At 41.1% G+C, this 17,373-nt stretch overlaps 1 protein-coding gene across 2 annotated transcripts; it reads left to right on the top strand.

The window, feature by feature from the left end:
* Positions 1-521: 521 nt before the first annotated feature.
* GTPBP8 (GTP binding protein 8) lies at positions 522-14,624 on the top strand. Of its 2 annotated transcripts, none has more exons than XM_069069869.1 (6): positions 522-911; positions 4,938-5,036; positions 5,427-5,557; positions 6,895-6,994; positions 9,774-9,892; positions 13,768-14,624. In XM_069069869.1, exons 1-6 carry the CDS (start codon positions 558-560, stop codon positions 13,847-13,849), a joined length of 885 nt encoding a protein of 294 aa, XP_068925970.1. In that variant the 5' UTR covers positions 522-557; the 3' UTR covers positions 13,850-14,624. The 2 variants fall into 2 exon arrangements, with proteins under 2 accessions (XP_068925970.1, XP_068925972.1); XM_069069871.1 differs by having other exon boundaries at positions 523-884.
* Positions 14,625-17,373: the final 2,749 nt, after the last annotated feature.

The raw sequence follows: 17,373 nt of genomic DNA on the forward strand, positions 1-17,373 counted from the left end.
ATCTGTAAAGTGATCTGGAGAAGGAAATAGCAAACCACTGCAGTATCTGCCGAGAGAACCCTAAATGACTCGCAAAGAGTGAGACGAAACTGAACATCAGTAGTAAGGGTCGTTGTCTTAGTATGGAGCCAAGAGAACTGATTGAATAGAGATGACAGTCAGATCTGCCCTGTAGGGAAGATCAATGTGACCAATGTGCGGAGGACCGAGAGCAGGCGGGAGGCACTCGGGGCAGGCAGACCGCCATCAGAATGCTGAGATAGAACACTGTAGGCTGAGGCAATGGGCTCGCACCACCGTAGCGTTAAGGCGCATGGACAGAAGGCAGCATAAACCAGACGAATGCACAGGATTTGGTATCTAACTGGATGCTAGATCCAAGGGTAACAACAAGCCTCGAATTCACTGGGCTCTGGGCCAGCCACAAAGACCTCACAAGAGGTGATAGGTGGGGCTAGAGGAAAGCGTTGGGAGGAGCTAGAGAAAGACTACGACTCCCAGGAGGCAATGCGTAAATCCTGCGCACGCGCTCCAGGGCTCGGCGGCCAGAGTTAAAGATGAGTGTGCCGGGGCTGTCGGCGGCACTGGCGGGCTTCGTCCCGCGGCGGGCACTGGGGGCGCGCGCGCACCTCGGGCCGGCGGCTGTCTCCCAAGTGCTGCGCCTGCCCGAGAGGCAGCAGAAGGGGCTGATGTTCCCGCTGCAGGAGCTGGAGCGCTGCATGGTTCCTGGGGCGAACACCAAGTTGCACGTGAGGATGTTCGACCCGAGCCTGGAAGACATCGCGAGAGCCGAGACCGCCTTCTGTCCCGCCCCCGGTCACCGGATCGACTACGTCAGCAGCGCCGAGCGCCTCGACCACGCCCCCGCCTCCTCCCGCCCCGAGGTGAGGGGGAGGAGGAAGGAGGAGGGAGTGAGTAGCTTCCACACCCTGTACCTGATGCCCAGCTAAACTTAAGAGCCAAGAGCGTGGGCAAATAGACATTCAGTGATAGCTCACATTTATGTGGTACTCCGAGGTTATTTATGTTAACTCATTGGATATGGCACCCTTGGGAAAGAGGAGCTATTATTACCTCACTTTACAGATGGGGAAACTGAGGCAAAGGTGAACACCCCCCCCCTCTTACCCCCGTCCACCTAGCTATTAAGGTCAAATTTGAACTCGGGTCTTAATGACTCCAAGCCCTGGGCTCTACGAAGCACTTTAGGACCGACAAAGCCCTTTGAGGTCTGTATGGGGGGGATTGCCCCCAGTTTACGTGAAGCTGGGGGCTGATTTGCAGCAGCTGGCGGGGGCGGGGAGGGGGGTGGGTCTGGACTTGGACATCCATCCTCAGACTCTTGCTAGCTTGTGTGACTGGAACGTCACTTCATCGCTCTCGGCCTCAGTTTCCTCATCTGTAAAAACGGGGATGGCCCTCCAGGAGCGACGGTGAGGCCCCGGGGAGGCAGTGTGTGTGCATCATACAAGCCGGCTGTCATTAGCATCGGGGACAGGACCCTGAGAGGTCTGGGAGGGCGCTGTGGCTTCTGTCACGTGCACCTCCCTTTGTTACTATGTTGTTATTATTCTTGTGGTCATTCTGACTCCGCCCGCTGTTTGCTCTGGTCCCAGATTTCTTCTGCTGGCTTCTGCCTACTGTATTAAGTTATTCCCTGGTGTTTCTTTCTTTTCAAAGCTTCCCTATGTCTATTCCACTCCCCTCATCTCTTGTTGATCAAATTAATGTTATCGGTTTTATTGGTCTTCTAAGAAAATAGTTCTTTATTTTATATATCAGCTCAATAGTCCCTTATGTTGTATTTCTTCTTTGATTTTCAAATTCTTACTTTTGGCCTTGTTTGGGATTTTTAAGTTGGTGATTTCCTATTTGTTTTTTTAGTTCCATGCACAATTCATTAGGATTTTTCTCTCTTTTGTTAATTTAAGTGTCTAGAGAGGAATTTTCCTCTGAGGATTATTTTATAAGTATCTCGCAAATTTTTATCTGTTGTCTCATTGTTTTCTTTAATATAATTATGTATCAGTTTTCTTCATAGGATCATTAGATTGTGGATTGAAAGCTGCAAAGAACCCTAGAGACCATTTAGAAAACTGAAGCCCAGAGAAGTAGCTTGCCCAAGGTCACATTGACAGTAAACAGGAAAGGAGGCAGTGGAAATAATAAAGAAATAGTAGGGCCTTCAGATGCCAAACCCAGCACCCATTTCAGTATGACACTCTACCTCTCTCTTTTTATATCTAATCCTTATCATTTAAATCAGCGTTCTTCATTCAAAATACCTACTCATGTTGAGAGTTAGGACTAGTTAATCACAATTAAGCCGATTAATACTAATACTATTATAATAGCAGCATTTATATATATATTTTGTATATATGTACATATATATGTGCATGCATGTGTGTGCATGCATGAGTGTGTGTGTGTGTGTAGGCACTGGTGCTAGTTACTGTACAGATAATATCCTGTTTGATTGTTTGATCTCACAATGACCCTGGGAGGTTGGTGCTGCCGTTATCCCCATTTTACAGATAAGGACACTGAGGCAGAGAGAGGTTAAGTGACTTGGCCAAAGTGACAGGTAGCACATTTCTGAGGCCAGATTTGAACACAGATCTTTGTGATTCCAGGCCTACCACTCTATCCACCTTGCCACCTGGATAAAATCACATTTTGGGAGACATGTCCTAACTCAATTTATTTAAATTTATCATCTGTGTTATGAAGTAATTTGAGTGTTAAAAAGGTTTTTTTATGTTCTGACATTAGGGTTTGTTTGTAACTCTCCACCAGTTGATTGACTGGCTACTCCTCCATCAGTGATGATAATTCTTACATGGAAGGGGATGGGGAAGCATTTATTAAATGCTTACAATGTGCTTATGACTGTGAAGCTGTTTGGTTTGTGGTTGTTGTCCTTCAGTTCTCGAAGAGGACCAAAGTGAAATTATGCTAGGATCAAGTTACAGTCTGACTGTGGCTGATCAGAGCAGTATGAGCTTGGGATGCTCTGCCACGGGTGAGGCACAGATAGTCTGTGAACATTTATTTATTTATTTATTCATTCATTCATTCATTCATTTATTTATTTATTTTCATTTTTTGAAGGGCAGTTGGGGTTAAGTGACCTGCCCAAGGTCACACCGCTAGTTTTTGTGTTAAGTGTCTGAGGCCAGATTTGAACTCAGGTTCTCTTGACTCCAGGGCCTGTGCTCTATTCACTGTCCCACCTAGCCGCCCCTCCCTTGCTTTTTCATTATTATTATTTTTGTGTGTATGTGAACATTTAGAGTAGATATTCCAAATTTTTGCAGCCTGTGTTTCCTCTGACCTGTCTCAATTCTGCTTTGCTCATAGAGCACAGCACCTTCTCTGATGTGGGCCTGCCATGCTGAGCAGTCCTGTGCCAGTATCTCCCATGTCATACAATCAGTTCCAAAGTTCTTGAGAATGTTCCTGTATCACTTCTTCTGACCACCATGGGAATGCTTACCCTGTGTGAGTTCTCCATAAAATAGTATTTTTGGCAAGTGTACATTTTGCATCCAAACAGCATGGCCAGCCCTTCACTAGGGATACAAATACAAAAGAGAAACAGACCTCCCTCTCAAGGAGCTCACATTCTAATTAGGAAGACATAACGTATTGAGATACATACAATATATGAAATATAATGTATTGACATACATACAAGGGGATTCAGCTGCAGGGCAGGTGGAAGGGTTTTTTCTTACTCTGCAGAGGCAGGACAGATGAGAGGGCCAAGGAGTCCTTGGTGGCAGATGGGAGGGCAGTTCCAAGGCAAGATTATGAGCCTGGGTCCACTTCAGGGAGCTAGAGCAGGCCATGTCATTGACCAGTGATTGTTGAGAAGGGTGTGGTGGGCCCAGGTGAGAGCTCTGTATCACCTCCAGCAGGAGCAGGGAGGGGATCAGCATCCTGCTATTACAGGCCCAGTTTGGCCATAACTGGGCAATTGGGGCAGAGGAGAAAACATACCTTGTTCCCTGGTGCACTCATACATTTTTTAAATTAATCAAGCCTATCTTTAAATTCATACACTGAAAGAATTCCAATAAAAACTCTTTGCTGACCTCCTGTCTGACCAAGAGTCAATGAGAATGAGGCATTTTGTTCTTTGAGACAATTACATGAATGCTTCACATTTTGATTGGCATTATCTTGGTAGCCTAGGAGCATATCATTCCTAAGCTTAGAAAGCTAATACGTGCTGTGTTTCCTGATTAATTTGGCAGTGCCTAAACTGATTCAGCTGACAAAGCCTTGCTAGTTTTGATGTCACTGGGAAAGGCATCACGGCCACACGATCTTTGGGACAGGTTGTCCTGAGGAAATCTCTGAATCTCCAAGAGCCTGAGTACCCTTGTCTATAAAATGAAGGGGCTAAATAGCTATTCCAGCTTTAGATCTGTAATCCTGCCCTGCAGGAAATGGTTTTACAAGTAGTTTCAGATTCTAACTTATGCACAGTAGTTATTAAATACTAGGTAACCAAAGGAGTAGGTGAGAAAAGAGCTCAAGGGATGATGCTGTTTGCTTTTTTTAAAGGCAATTTTCTTGAAACATGCAGCACCTTGTACCTAGGCAATGCTTAATAAATATTTTGAGTTGAAATAATCCATTTTGTATATTAGGAACACACTTGAAATGCATCAGAAATGCTACAAAGCTGCAACTTCCAGAGGCTTTTTCTACCTGTAGTAGAGAGCTCGTATATTCTTGAGGATTAGGAATTTTTTTCTTTTCCGATAGGTTCAGCTAAATTTAAGCTTCTCATTAAGCTTTTCATCCCGAGTCTGGGAATGAGGAAGACCCTTAAAGACAGTAGTCCTTATAGAGGTTTGTAACTGAGGAAAAAATAAAGCCCTTGGGTCTCATATTGTTATTTTATTAATTCTCTTTCCTCTAAGGTCTGCTTTATAGGAAGAAGCAACGTTGGAAAGTCGTCACTAATAAAGGCTTTATTTTCCCTGGCCCCTGAGGTTGAAGTCAGAGTTTCAAAAAAGCCGGTATGTTTGAAATGTTTCCTCCCATGACCATTGCTAGTAAGGGTAACAGAGAAAATCTTACCCAGCTATTCCCAAAGAATAGCAATCTTCCTTTCTCCTACCTATCTGGTCATCTACAGAACCAGACAGAAAATAGGACCCAGGTTCCTTCCTTCTCTGCTATAACATAGCTCCCTCAGCCCAGTGCTGGTCATGGAGATGGATAAAAGAGAGAATTTCTGAGAGTCACCTTAATGTAATGCAGAAATGACTGAAATAGGTGTTAGGGGCTCTTGATTCTTATTCTATTTCTGTTACCCCTGATATGGTAGAATCTTTAATACTCAGATAAGGTAGACATTTTGATCTGGAATATTTTTTAATCTACTATTTTCCCATTTGCTTTAACAGGGACACACAAAGAAAATGAACTTTTTCCAAGTTGGAAAATATTTTACTTTGGTGGATATGCCAGGTTATGGTTTTAAAGCACCTAAGGATTTCGTTGACATGGTAGAAGCTTATCTGAAAGAAAGGCCAAAGTAAGGAAAAACTTCCTATCAAAATACATAGCTCATAGTACATAGTATTTGGATAACATTTTAAAGTGAAGTCATGTTTTTCAGTAGCTTAGACATTAAAAAGTTATATTACCAGCAGACATTTGTAGCATCTTTTTTTTTTTTTTTTGCCTGCTTATAATTTTCTAAAATACTATTTCGGACTAAAGTATTTCATGATCAGCTTCAGTTTGTAGGAGAGGATAATTAATCCTTTAAGTACTTTCTTCAGTCTAGAAAGACTTAAGATTGGCTTGCTTTTCTTATTTTGATTTATTTTTTTAATATTATCATAACCAAACTTGATAAATTCAGAAAAAGATAAAATATCTAATGTAATTTCTGCAACATGGAAAGAAACCTCAGTAACATTTCTGGGAGGCATTCAGAATATACTTGACTGCTTCAAAGGCTACACATTTTGAGTACATATCACTATAGCATTGATGAGATGTGTAGTACATTTCCGGATGTTTGCCTTTTTTAACAGTAAGCTGGAAATCCAGTGCCTCTTTACACGTGAGGCAGCTAGGGAGTGTAGTGGATCAAGTGTTGGACATAAGACAGGATGACCTGATTTCAGATCCTGCCTCAGACACACTTTAGCTGTGTGACCCTTAACCTTTTAGCCTTAGTTTTCACATCTGTAAAAAGGAAATAATAATAGCACCTACCTCATAGGGCTGTGAAGAACAAATAATATGTGGTGAACTCTCTACAAACCTGTACAAATCCTGTATAAATGTTATAATGGGTAAGTACTGTATGAATGTTACCTATTATTATGTGTGATACCCAAGTTTCAGAGCTAACACTACATATACCTTAGAAATTGGGTCACATGTTCATTTGAGATGGTAATCTATATAACAGTATTTCTTTAAGTGTTTGGTAGGTGTTAATGTCTTTAATCCTCAATGTTACAATGTTCAGAGGCTTTCTGTCTAATTGGAGTAAAGTTATTTTAAAGTAGGAACCTGTAGCCTTAAGGCCACGCATGTGGCCTTCTGAACACTTAAGGCCTGCTTTTTGATTGAATTCAAATTTTACAGAACAAATGCTTAAAGGATTTAGAAGGCCACATGTAGCCTTAAGGCTGTAGGTTCCCCACCCTCTTGCTAAACAGTGGTACCTTTGGGGGAGTCAAAAGACTGAATTTTTGGTTTTGAGAATTCTCAGCTGGCCATGGCTTGAGAATGATTTAAGAATATCCCAAGGAAAAACCGTGCTTGTTGAGTTGAGAAGGTGGGAGGTTGTGAACAGAACAGAGGAGATGCATCAGTTGAAAATGTTATTGTTGTAATCTTTGTTTGTTACAGTTTGATGAGAACATTTCTGTTGGTAGATGGTGTTGTTGGAATTCAAAAAGCAGATAATATTGCTATAGAAATGTGTGAAGAATTTGCATTGCCCTATGTGGTAAGTGATAACTAAGTTATTTTCCACCCTGCTTGCGTTCACAGATGTTAAAATGTCTCAGTGCAGATAGCTTTATGCCTCTGGTTAAATGTATAGATCTTCAGTTTTAGAAAATGAGGCAAAATTTCTGTTAAATCTTTTAAAAATACAACCTGTGATATTTGTTCTTTTTCCCTCCTTCTTGTCTAAATCTTTTGATATTAAAACCATATCCAAACTAACAAAACACACACACACCATGAACATGTGTCTAAAGAAAAGTTTGATAACTATTTTTCATGCAAAACAGAAGCTCCATGGTTAATGTTTATCACAGTGATTCCAATTATGTATTTTGTACAACCTGCATTCAGATTATCTGTCACATTCTAGAAACATAGTATATAATAAGTTCCAGACCATACACATTGAATTCCTGGACAAAATTAAATCCTTCTTGAATGTTACTGATCCTAAAAAGACTGTATTTCAAGGACTTTTTTTTTTTTTAAAGAATAATTTCCCCCAGGTAGAGAGGCAGTGGGAATAATTGGGTCCTTGGGCTCCAGCCCTAAGATCACGTCTCTGGAAGCCTCCCAGTTTCTCATTAGACCCCTGTCCTGTGAGAAAACTTTCTCTTATTGCAGAACACATTCTCTTATCAGAACAGAGAGAGAGGTGCTTGGCCCAAGGATTTTTGTCCCTGGCTGTCCCAAGAACTCTCTTTCCCCACCAGATCTCCAAGATTCATGCCTCTGACAACTAGCTCCCTCAATGTCTAGTATACTCCCCATACTTTCCCATCCCTAACTCCTGAAGACACCTGATTACCTAATTAGACATTCCTTTTCTACTTAAGCCCCAGGACCATCCTCATGTTTCGTAAGGACCCTTGCCCACTTCTGCTAAAGAGTTAAAACAGACTTTTTGCCACCTTACTAAAGAGAAGGCTTTAGTATGAATTAATTCCAGGAGACGCTGTTTGGCATTCTTGGAGTCCTAGCACCCCCAGACCTTATCAGGAGTAGTCCCTAGTGGGCCAAAAGGGCTAGAGAAATATGGGAGGAATTCCTGCCTCACCTACCCTCTTCTTCCAGTTGCTCCTATTAAAGACATACACACAACAGATACATCACACATGGGTTGATATTTTTGTAAATTTTACATGCCCACCTTCTGTTTTTTTGTTTGTTTGTTTTTTGCCTTTTGGAGGGCAATTGGAGTTAAGTAACTTGCCCAAGGTTACACAGCTAGTTTTTTGTGTTAAGTGTTTGAGGCTGGATTTGAACTCAGGTCCTCCTGACTCCAGGGCTGGTGTTCTATTCGCTGCACCACCTAGCTGCCCCCACCACAGGATACTTAAAACACCCCAAATGTTCTAACTTCCCCCTACATCCTACTGCAATTTAGTCTCAAAGAAATATAGAGATGTACAAGAAATGTTAAAAGTTTTTCCAAAGAATTTCATGAAGATTATAGCACATGATCAAGGGAAATATAGCATCCCTCATCTTTTTAAAATTTTGTTTTTTAGTTCCAAATTTTCTTCCTCCTGCACCCTCCTCATATATCTTTAGAATTCAAAATTTATGATTCTCATTGTACATATGAAGTCATGCGAAATATATTTCTGCATTAGCTACATTCTGGAAGAAAAAAGCAAGAAAAATAAAGGGAAAAAAATGCTCCAATCTGCACTCTGACTCCATCAGTTCTCTTTATGGAAATGGAGAGCATTTTTCTTCATGAGTCCTTTGGAGTTGTGGTGGATCATTACAACGATTACATTAAAATAAGTCTTTCACAATTGATTATCTTTATGATATTACTATTATTGTGTGCAGTGTTCTGCTTCTGCCCACTTCACTTCGCATCAGTTCATATAAGTCTTCCCAAGGTTTTCTGAAACCATTTTCTTCATCATTATGTACAGCACGATAGTATTCCATCACATTCATACACCACAACTTACTTAGCCACTCCTCAGTTGATGGGCATCCATCCCCTCAGTTTCTAATTTTTGGCTACCACAAAAAAAGCTGCTATAAATATTTTTATTCATATGGGTCCTAGCCCCTTCCTTTTTTTTTTTTTTAATGAGACATGGGACTTTACTGAATGTAAAAAGCCCTGTAAGAGGGGTGGCCAGGTGGCGCAGTGAGTAAGAGTGCCGGCCCCAGCATCGGGAGACGTGGGATCGGTTCTGGCCTCAGATCAGATACTCAGCATCCACACAAAAATAACTGGCTGTGTAACCTTGAGCAAGTTACTTAACCTCAATTGCTAATTTAAAAAAAAAAGCCCTGTAAGATACAGTTTCAACATTTTTTGCCTCACGCAGCAAAATCAATGAATAAACTAATTTTTTAAAAACAGCCATATGTGATAAGAATTTTATTTATTATTAAAAGATTTAAAATCCTTAGTATGGAAAATGCAGACGTTTATAAAACCATAGTTCTTCAATTTCAACTGAAAATAAAACATTCTACTCATTTTGAACTCCAGTATACCAAAATGCCTAGAGGATGTGGGAATAATTCGTAATAAAAGTAGACATACTGATATTCAGAATATGATACTTAATAGCAATGGGACCTTAAGCAATTGATCTCTCTGCAACAATTTTCTTGTTTATAAAATGGGAATAATAATATTTGTATGATCTGCCCTAGGGTCTTTGTAAAGAAAGTGTTATGTAAGCATGAGTTATTATTAGGATTGTATTATTTTCAGTTGAATACTAATTAAATTTTTTTCAGCCCTCATTTACTCTCCTCTTTGAAATGACTTTCTATAGATGGTGTTAACAAAAATTGACAAAGCTTCTAAAGGTTATCTGGCAAAACAAATTCTGCAGATCCAAGAATTTGTTGACACTAAGACTCAGGGATGCTTTCCTCAGCTGTTTCCTATCAGGTAAATTGAACTACTGTCACTAACTTTTAAGAAATTCTGATGTTAATATATCATTGATATCATACTGCTTGACATCTCAGAAAAATAATTTTTAAAAAAATTGAACATTAAAAATAAGTAAAAAAAAAAAAAGTAAGTTCTCACATTAAAGAAGCATCAGCTGAAATGGGGCAGGATCAGTGGGACTTGGAGGAGGCCAGTAGATGCTGCAGTTGAGTGTGACTTCTTGGTCCACCATCTTTCCTTATAATTGTCAACACCTCCAGAGCCTGTCAATTCTTCCTTTTCCTTTCCTTTCTTCTTTATCTGTTAGTTACCTTAACAGCCCTTCACTGTCACTTTATTCTGACCCTGCCTATTCCAACTCACCTTTCTAAATCACTTCCAGCAAAAGGTCAGAGTTTAAGTTTGGACCCCACATTTTCTGAAATGGAGAGAAGATTAAAGGCCTTTTTTTTTTTGGAGGGCAATTGGGGTTAAAGTGACTTGCCCAAGGTCACATTGCTAGCTTTTTGTGTTAAGTGTCTGAAGTCGGATTTGAACTCAGGTCCTCCTGACTCCAGGGCCGGTGCTCTATTCACTGCGCCACCTAGGTGCCCTGATTAAAAGCCTTTTTGAACAGGGAAATACTGTTCTACTTTTTGGTGCAACGGTAGCATATTAAAAAATAAAGTCTTGCTGACTATTAAGAAGCATTTGTTTCTTTTTTTTTTTATTTTAAGCAATCGGGGTTAAGTAACTTGCTCAAAGGTTACACAACCAGTTATTTCTGGGTGTGGTGCTGAGTACGCAAGCCCAGATTTGATCCAGGTCATCTTGACACTGGAGCCAGTGCTCTTACTCGCTGAGCCACCTGGCCGGCCCTAAGCAATTAGGGTTAAGTAACTTGCTCAAGGTTACACGGTCAGGTGTTTCTGGGTGGGTGCTAAGTGTCTGAGCCCGAGATTCGATTTCCAGTTCAGTCTGACACTGGAGCCGGTGCTCTTACTCGCTGTGCTACCTGGCCGCCCCAAGAAGCATTTATTTCTAATACTGATTTAACTGCTTCCAGTCAGGCAGAGGATTATTATTTCTCAAGTTGATCTTTTCTATTGATAGAGCATTTATTAAGTACTTACTATGTGCCAGGAACTAATCTAGGTACTGGGAATACAAAAAACAAAGGAAAAACATTCCCTGCCCTCAGAGAGCTTCCATTTTAAACTGGGGAGGGGGGGGTGGTGGCAGGGAATAGAACATGTTCTCTAAAAGATCACCTATATACAAAGTACAGAGTGATCTTAAGGTGGAAAGCAAAGAGGGGAGACAAGAAGTCAGGAAATCCCAAAGGAAGCCACTTGACCTGAGGATGGAGGATGTTAATCTTCCAAGATCAGGAGAGGAGGAGGGCAAGTGTTACAGGACAGGCTCTGAAGGCAGCCAGAGTGGGGGTATAGCCTACATGGAAAACAGCAAGTATAGGCCAGTTTAACTGGAACACAGAGGGAGGGAGAGTAATGCAAGCCAAGCAACAAGCAGTTCAGTCAGCATTTTCTGTGGCTAAGCGCTGTGCTAAATTCTGGGGCTGTAAGTACAAGCGGAAAAAGAGAGGTGGTCCCTGCCCTTAAGAAGCTTTTTTTTTTTTTTAAGCAATTGGGGTTAAGTAACTTGCTCAAGGTTACACGGCCAGTTATTTTGTGTGGGTGCGAGTATCTGAGGCCAGAACCGATCCCGGGTCTCCCGACGCTGGGGCCGGCGCTCTTACTCACTGTGCCACCTGGCCGCCCCAAGAAGCTTACTTTCTAATGGGGAAAGCCCACACAGAAGAGGGAGCCGAAAAGCATGGAGGTGAAGTCCAGTCAGAAGCAGAGCTGAGAGGGGTATAGTCAGTCTGAGTAGTCAGCCAGGGAAGATGGCCTTGCAGCCAGGTTGTTAATGGAATTTAGCTGATGGGACATGGGGTGTATTTTGTTCTAGAGGCAATATGGGACCAGTTTCAATTATTTATTCCAGTGGCAAAAACATGGGCCTTGAACATCAGATTCTTTCTTCCTGCCTCATCACCTTGAGTAAACCTTCATTTTACCCGCCCCTCCTGCAGGGATGAGAGACCTATAGAACCAGAGGCACTGTGCGCATTCTAGCTTCCACTTTGGTTCTCTTTCAATCAATAAACTTTTCAGTGTCTTCTATATGCCAGGCACTGTGCTGAGCACTGGGGATACAAACAAGAAAAAGACAGTCCCTGTCTTCAAGGAACTTACACTCTAATGGGGGAAAATGATGTACAAAAAGAAGCTGAAGAGGGGATTACGGGAGGCCCCCAGGGGGTACCCAGTTCAGGGTCATGATGTAGATTAGAAACCACACAAAGCAGCTGATGGAAAATAAAGAATTTAGTATGAGCCCTCTATAAAGAGAGGCTCCAGTCCTCCAATCAGAGGGGAAAGACAGCTGAGGGGGTGTTGCGGGATCAAAGCTGGATTCATTCCCTTGTCTTTCACTCAGGTGGCAGTTTTTCCTCTTCTGATACTTCTTCATCCTACCCTTAACATTAAATCAGTCACTAAAAATATTTAGTAGAATGACATTAATAGCCTTTAAGCCCTAAAAAGAAAAGACCTTTTCCAAGATATGGTTCACTAGTAATAGGGTAAACTAGACACCAATTTAGAAGCAATTTTATGTGTCATTGTAGGCAGTGCCAGTCTAGGTCAAATTTAAATTTTTATGTCTCTAAGTGTTCTCCCAGAATTCCCTATTTTATTGTGGTTGTTAAGATAATGATAAAGGTTGACAGGGAGATCTCAGGAAGTTGTGAGTTAGCAGCAGAGTAGTTTGGGCAAATTCAGGGTATGCTACTGAAGAAGAAAAAAATAATCTAAGCTATAGTTAAAGGATGATGGAATCTAAGCTTAGTTATGTCCTGGGAATCTTGGTGATTACCCCTAATATGTTGTGATTTAAGATATTACACTTTTTTTTTTTTTGAGAGGGGAAGGTAGGGCAGTTGGGATTAAGTGACTTGCCCAAGGTCACATGGCTAGTTGGGGTTTTTTTTGTGCTAAGTGTCTGGGGCTGAATTTGAACTCAGGTCCTCCTGACTCCAGGGCCAGTGTTCCATTCACTGCGCCACCTAGCCTCCCCTATACTACACATCTTACCTTTGTAAAAATTCAAGGTGTGCATCCCTGAGTTACTCTGTGCCATTCTTATTGGGCAACTAAAATGACCGAAAAGTTGAAGTGCTCCTATTCTTAAGAGTACAAGCTAAAGAAACAGGACTCAGAAAAAGGAAGGTTGAGAAGGAATAAAGTCAAGATCAGCAAGGATAGCTTTAGCTGTTCAGAGTAGAAAAGCTGCCTTTAAAAAAGTCAAGAATCTGGCATGAAGTATCTCCAAATCCTTTCCGAGGCTGCTAAGATAAGGAAGATCCAGTCCTATATTCTGAATAAAGCTTTTTCAGAATACCACGCCTCACCCCCAGGTGCTAATGCCCGCTCTCCCAAACTACCTTGTGTCTGTATTTATTCACTTGAGGTTTGTGCTGTCTGCACTTTCATAGATACTTGTTTCCACCATGAGAATGTAAGATGCTTGCAAGTAGGGAGGGGTTCATTCCTTGTGTTCGTATCTCCATTGACTCACACAGTTCTAGGCACATAGTAGGGGCTTAATACTTATTGGTTGATTATTCAGTAAATACCAGGATTTCAGAACTAAGGGGCATCCAAAGTTTTTGAGAGAGACATTTGTGAAAAATAATCACTATTTCACAAATGGAACTCCCAAGAGGTAAGACAGACCAGAAAAACAATTTCAAAGGTTCAAATAAATTCAGATTGATATTACTCAGAGAAAAACTTATCTAGTTTTCCTTTTTCTTCTTTTCACAGTTCTGTGACGTACTCTGGAATCCATCTGTTGAGGTGCTTTATAGCCTATATAACAGGAAACTTTCACATCAAGAGCTCATAGCTTGGCTAAAGACTCAAAGGCTGGCTGTGTCAACCAGAACATCCGCATTGTTTTAGATGTTGTCTGTCTTTCCCATGGCAAGAGGACCATTTGCATCTTCCCAAAGTCATCTCTGCCCCAGTTGTAGTGACTGAGAAGTGGTTATAATGGATCTCATCTTGCTGTTCAATTCAGAATAATTATTTTGAAAAGTTATTATCTTTTTAACAAGTTGAAACTTTTAACTTATTTTGCTCGTGGCTGAGTATTCTTTGTAATGAGAAATCATAGCATGTTGATTAAGCTGAGAACAAAAAAGGGCTCCCAGACAGCAGGGCCTCCCTGTAGGCATGGGGATTCCTTCACCCCTCTCATCACCCCCTCCTCTTCCCCTCCATTTACTTCCCCAGAACTTACAACAGAGTAAGCAGCTTTGCATCTCCATGGTTGAAACTCTCATGACCTCCCCGATACCAAATCTGGAAGAAAAGGCAACCAGCCTGCAGCTGTGGGTGTGGGTAGAAGCTGAAGAATTTGGAAGTCTCAGGGTGTGCAGAGTTTCGTGGCACATCCTTTGAGAACACACTGGATTCATTGATCTTATTTGCTTAAAACATATTTTCCATTATACACTATACTTAGAAGTACTACAAAGCAGAGATGTTCAAAAGGGTTTGCTTTTTAAACACTGTACCTGGAAGGGATACACCCACTGATATGCCTATACTTTATCATGTCTGTGCTAACTATTTTAATACGGTAAAATTTTCAATAAAATTTGGGGCCTTCCAACAAACTGTTGGGAAGTATTTACTGCAGTACAATCTAGCAAGCAAAGCCATTAACAGAACAAAATTAAACTTAACAGAGAAGCCATCTTACTTAGGGATGGTTTCTACACCATCTGCTGAAAGGCAAAAGATGAGCTAAGAAAGTTTCATTAACTTATATATACTTGAAAAAAAGCAAATACATATTTTTAATCAAAACAGTATTAATTTAGCTCTGTGCTCTGTGACATGAAAGCTAGAAAAGGAGAATCAATCTCATGCACAGCCTAAGCAACTGAAAACAGTTGCACCATGACTTTACACCTCAACTGTTTCTCATAATTAGTTCTCATTGAACCATCAGAGTATGCCTCGTTTTGGCCCACCACTAACCAAAAAGACAAGTTACTCTTATGGTTGTCTGGATCACATTTAACATTTCAAAGTGAGGAAACAATTAAAAGTCTAGATGTAGCTGATGAAAATCAAGCTACAAAGTTATAGAACTGTGACTTTCACAACTCATTTCTTCAATGAGAGATAGAATATATCAGTGTTGATGGAATGGGCCCATTTTTGTGAATCTTGATTAATTGCATCTTTAGAGGTGCTGGTGAGTCAAATACTACCAGTTTTAAACAGCAGAAATAAGTTTGACAACTTTATTCTCCTAATAACTCTGATCAGCACATTGACCAACCATGATTTCAGAAGACAATGAAGCCTGCTGCCTACCTCTTAACAGAGGGGTGAATGGATTCAAGATACAGGAGACATTTTTGGACACATGGCCAATGCAGAGTTTTTTTGTTTTTTTTTGCTTGACTATGCATAGTTGTTACATAGGGGGATGGAGGAAGAACAAACTGATTTTTGTTAATTGGGAAAAAATTGATTAAAAAAAATTAGCTGCATGTGGGGGGAGATTGTGTGTTTGTGTACAGGCCCCACCCCACAATAAAAACCTTTGGTGACTGGAGCTATAGCTTCCAAATGTCATACCTGTTCTTCTGAAGCTAATTAGCCCATTGATAGTTTTTTCTTTCAGTGGTTCTGTTGTTTTTCTGTACTTTCTCAAAGGAACAGATTTACCTCAAGATAAAAGCACTAATATTGCTAGTCACCTGTGTATTCAGAAATGCCTGGGTTAGTGTTGGGCCTTAACATAAATTAATAGAGACTTTGTAGGGGAAAAAATGGATTCCCCATGTATTATGTATAGGAAAACATGTTGGGGAGTCAAGACTAGTCCTTGCTCTTCAGCCAGTAAATTCAGTGTCATTGGTTTCAAATCATTTAACCTGTTTGGAAGGAAGTAAATGTTTATTTATAAGCACCTACTATGTTCCAGGCACTGTGCTAAAGCATTTCATAAATATGACATTTGATCCTCACAACAACCCTGAAAAGTAGGCACATTTATTATCCCCATTTTACAGTTGAGGAAACAGGCAGAGGTTTAAGTAACTTGCCCAAGATCATGAAGCTGGGAAGGATATAAGGATGGATTTGAGCTCTGTCCTTCCTGACTTCAGACCCAGAGCACTCTATTCACTGTGCCACCGCGGCCTCTAATTGTCTGGGTCTGTTTTCCTCATCCACAAGATGAGAGAAATGATAAGGTCCCTTCCATCAATACAGCATCAGAGGCTTAAGGTTAGAAGGGACCATGGGCCATCTAGCTAAATCCCTTCACTTTACAGATGAGGAAGCTTAAAGCCCAAACGGTGAAGTAACTTTTTTTTTTTTTTTTAAAGCAATCAGGGTTAAGTAACTTGCTCAAGGTTACACAGCCAGGTGTTTCTGGGTGGGTGCTAAGTGTATCAGCCCGGGATTCGATCTCCAGGTCATCCCAACACTGGAGCCAGTGCTCTTACTCGCTGTGCTACCTGGCCGCCCCTGAAGTAACTAACTCTTGACCTGTCATGATAGTAATGAAGATTTGGAATTGAGGTGGTGGCCCCTCCCCCAAATAGGGGCATGCTGCCAAAAGCCCCATCAATCCTGTGATACTAAGGGGAGACAAAGGTATCTATTCCAGTGATGAAATGACTGGAAAATGACAAAGGTCGTCAATGATTATCTTCTATAGGACAAGAAAACTGCTTACAAGTGGGCTGCTTCTAGTCTTTAGATCAGTAATTTTTCGGAAAGGCAGTCATCACACTGTTATTGGTCACAGCCTGATAGAGCCTTTATCATGAAAGAGATAAAAGAAGCAAATGCAGACAAAAGAAGCAAAAGTGACTGGCTTCTTCAAAAAGAAAGTTTCCAGTGGAACTCATGCTATCAGTACCCGACTATGTCATATACCTTTGCAAATATTCTACAGTAACTGATTTAGGAAGGACAGAATCATTAAGAGAGTTAGGTCATATTTTGGATGCTATTACTAAGGAAGGGAAGCACACATGTATTTTAGACCCATCAAAGAGTGAAAATGGAAAAAAAAAAAAGCCAACGTTTCGCTTATCTAGAAAAGTCCCTTATGCAAAAGTTTATTCCTTGATGTGGTAAAAGATTGGTCACCCTGTCGAGAATGGGGGCACCACCTCTGTGTCTGCAGCTGCAGGGAGTCTGCCTTCCTCTCCCTACATAAGCAGGCAGTAGCTCCCATGTTATAGGCTGGCTGGTTCTTTAGAGTGGCAGGAAGGCTGTTAGCCTGCAAGGCAGTAGTAGTAAAGTACAAGAGATTTGGGGGAGAGGGCCAGGGGCTAATGGCAGCAAAAGTTATTCCTGAATTCCAACTGCTATAGGTTTAGCTTCCTGACTTGG

This window comes from Petaurus breviceps, unplaced genomic scaffold (assembly GCF_028583685.1).
Source record: "Petaurus breviceps papuanus isolate PSGF00001 unplaced genomic scaffold, PetGlider_PUasm1.0 90792, whole genome shotgun sequence".
Taxonomy (NCBI): Eukaryota; Metazoa; Chordata; class Mammalia; order Diprotodontia; family Petauridae; genus Petaurus; species Petaurus breviceps.

Coding starts and splice junctions, on each gene's coding strand:
- GTPBP8 (XM_069069869.1), top strand. CDS start 558: ATGAGTGTGCCGGGGCTGTCGGCGGCACTGGCGGGCTTCGTCCCGCGG. Junction 5,558..6,894: donor TATCTGAAAGAAAGGCCAAA/GTAAGGAAAAAC, acceptor TGTTTGTTACAG/TTTGATGAGAACATTTCTGT. Junction 9,893..13,767: donor CCTCAGCTGTTTCCTATCAG/GTAAATTGAACT, acceptor TTCTTTTCACAG/TTCTGTGACGTACTCTGGAA.